At 45.1% G+C, this 2,007-nt stretch overlaps 1 protein-coding gene across 1 annotated transcript; it reads right to left on the bottom strand.

Annotated features, from left to right (window-relative positions):
* Positions 1 to 759: 759 nt before the first annotated feature.
* On the bottom strand, positions 760 to 2,007 carry LOC140244918 (cholecystokinin receptor-like). The gene has a single exon (XM_072324527.1). The coding sequence runs from the start codon at positions 2,005 to 2,007 to the stop codon at positions 760 to 762; it is 1,248 nt and encodes a 415-aa protein (XP_072180628.1).

Genomic DNA, 2,007 nt, shown 5'->3' with positions numbered 1-2,007 from the left:
AAGAAAGAAAATTAAATTTATAGCACTTTGTAGAAATTGAATTTGAACTTGAATTGCACTACATTCTTTTATTTTCAAGGGGAAAGTGGTATAGATTTTCTTTGACAATATTAAGGTGACCTCGAATGACAGCGTGTACACAGCGGAAAGCTTTACTTTGGAGACGAAAGGGTCTTGCAAAGGCGTACTTTAAGCGACAGCTTTCCATCACATCATCACCAAGCATTTCCCAACTTTTTGTTTTGTTACAATCAGAATATAAAGGAGAGTTTACGTTCATTAGATAAAGCTGGCTGCGAAATTAAGCAATCACTTCTATATTTGGTAAGAGTGTTAAATGGACTCAATACAAAGTTGAAAAAAAAAAACTGGTTGGGAGGAAAAATCAATTTATCACAGCCAACCACCCCCCCCCCCAACACACACACACAAGCACACAGTCATACATACAACACATTAGCTCATCAGAGCAAAGTATTGCCTGATAGTTGTTTTACCCGCTTCATAGCGCTGTTTCATATAATTCTTTAATAGGACAAGAATAAAAATAGAAGGCTGTCCTTAGAATTTTTCTGACGAAGATCATCTCCATTTTATGTGCATAATAATGTGTGTATGTACAGAGTAACGTTATAATCCGACGCACAAATTGACTGACGATCATACGTCAGTAGAAATGACGAGCAAGTAAAGTGTTTGTCAATGTTAGTATTAAAACAAAAATGTCAAGGGTAACATTTGGTGAGTGCAAGTTATCATTCAGTGGTGCCTACAACAACCGCGAAACATCGCCGCCATCTCATTGCGGTATACTTTAAGGCGAAAAGCAAAGAGGAACGGATTCACGCACGTGTTCAGTGTCCCCATGATCACCAAGAAACGATACCACCCCGAATCAAAGTCGATGTAGCCACCAAGGTTGAACTGCAGGAATGTCCACTGGTTCGGAGACCAGCAAATTAAGTATAACAGGTACATAGCAAGTAGCACTTTGGTGGTGTTTCGGCGCTGGATCATGCCGGTTGCGTTTGACCGACGGGGCTGCTCCGCGGCAGACGGCATGGACTGCTCCGCTCCAGACTGCTGAGTTTTCTTTCCTTCAGTCGGGTCCTTTTGTTCAGGAATATCATTACTACTGGACCCCTGTAGATTGGTGGCATTGTCGCAGCCTGGGCAGGATATGGTCGCTACAGGCCCGCCGTCAGCTTGTTTGTCGGGCTCCTCGCTAATCGCTGATGCAATGGTCGGCTGAGCCCTGGTCTGGAGCGCGCTTGAAGAAGGGATGGACAGAACAGCCATTCGCCCAAACTCTCCCGCTCCGCGTCTGTGCGCCACCTTGTTGAGCTCACGAAATTTACGCAGGATGGAGACAAACGAGAAAGTCATGATACAGACGGGAATGAAATATTCCCAAACAAAGAGCATCACTAGAATTCCCTGGTATTTTGGAGTGTAGCGACATTGTCCCTCGGGAGTTATATCGTAGTGGAGGAATACCAGCAAAAATTGGAAAATTGGGCCCAGAAACCAAGTGGAGACCCCAAGAATGTACACGGCTCGCTTTTTAAAATGATGCAAATACCACACGGGGTGAACCACGGCGAGATATCTTTCGATGGACAGGACGACTAAATTGAACGTTGAAACTGCGAAACCCGAAAACACGAACAGAAATGAATTCCACAACTTGCAGTAGATTTCTGTCACGAGTGGAGGCTTGGGGATGTAGCGAATGCCGCAACCTTCGGAGATGACGGTGGCGATGAGGATGAATGAAGTGATCGAATCGATGACGGCTTGGTTGACAATGAGCCAGTTGGTATTGTTGCTCACCGATTGTCGCCTGAGGACTATCACACAAGTTGAATTCCCGAAAAGGCCGAGAAATCCGATGAGGACTTGAAACACCTGTACGACACCAAATCCCGTGCATGCGGTAAGTTCTGTCTCGGAAGGCAACAACGTCACACTGGCGTTGAAAGTCACGGTCGACGTCGACATGGACAT

The sequence above is a fragment of the Diadema setosum genome, chromosome 21, assembly GCF_964275005.1.
Source record: "Diadema setosum chromosome 21, eeDiaSeto1, whole genome shotgun sequence".
Classification (NCBI taxonomy): Eukaryota; Metazoa; Echinodermata; class Echinoidea; order Diadematoida; family Diadematidae; genus Diadema; species Diadema setosum.
The sequence above is the reverse complement of the archived record's forward strand: the minus strand, read 5'-3'. Positions and strand labels throughout refer to the sequence as shown.

What these genes read in the sequence shown, in the direction of transcription:
- LOC140244918 (XM_072324527.1), bottom strand. Translation starts at nt 2,007, where the DNA reads ATGTCCATGTCGACGTCGACCGTGACTTTCAACGCCAGTGTGACGTTG.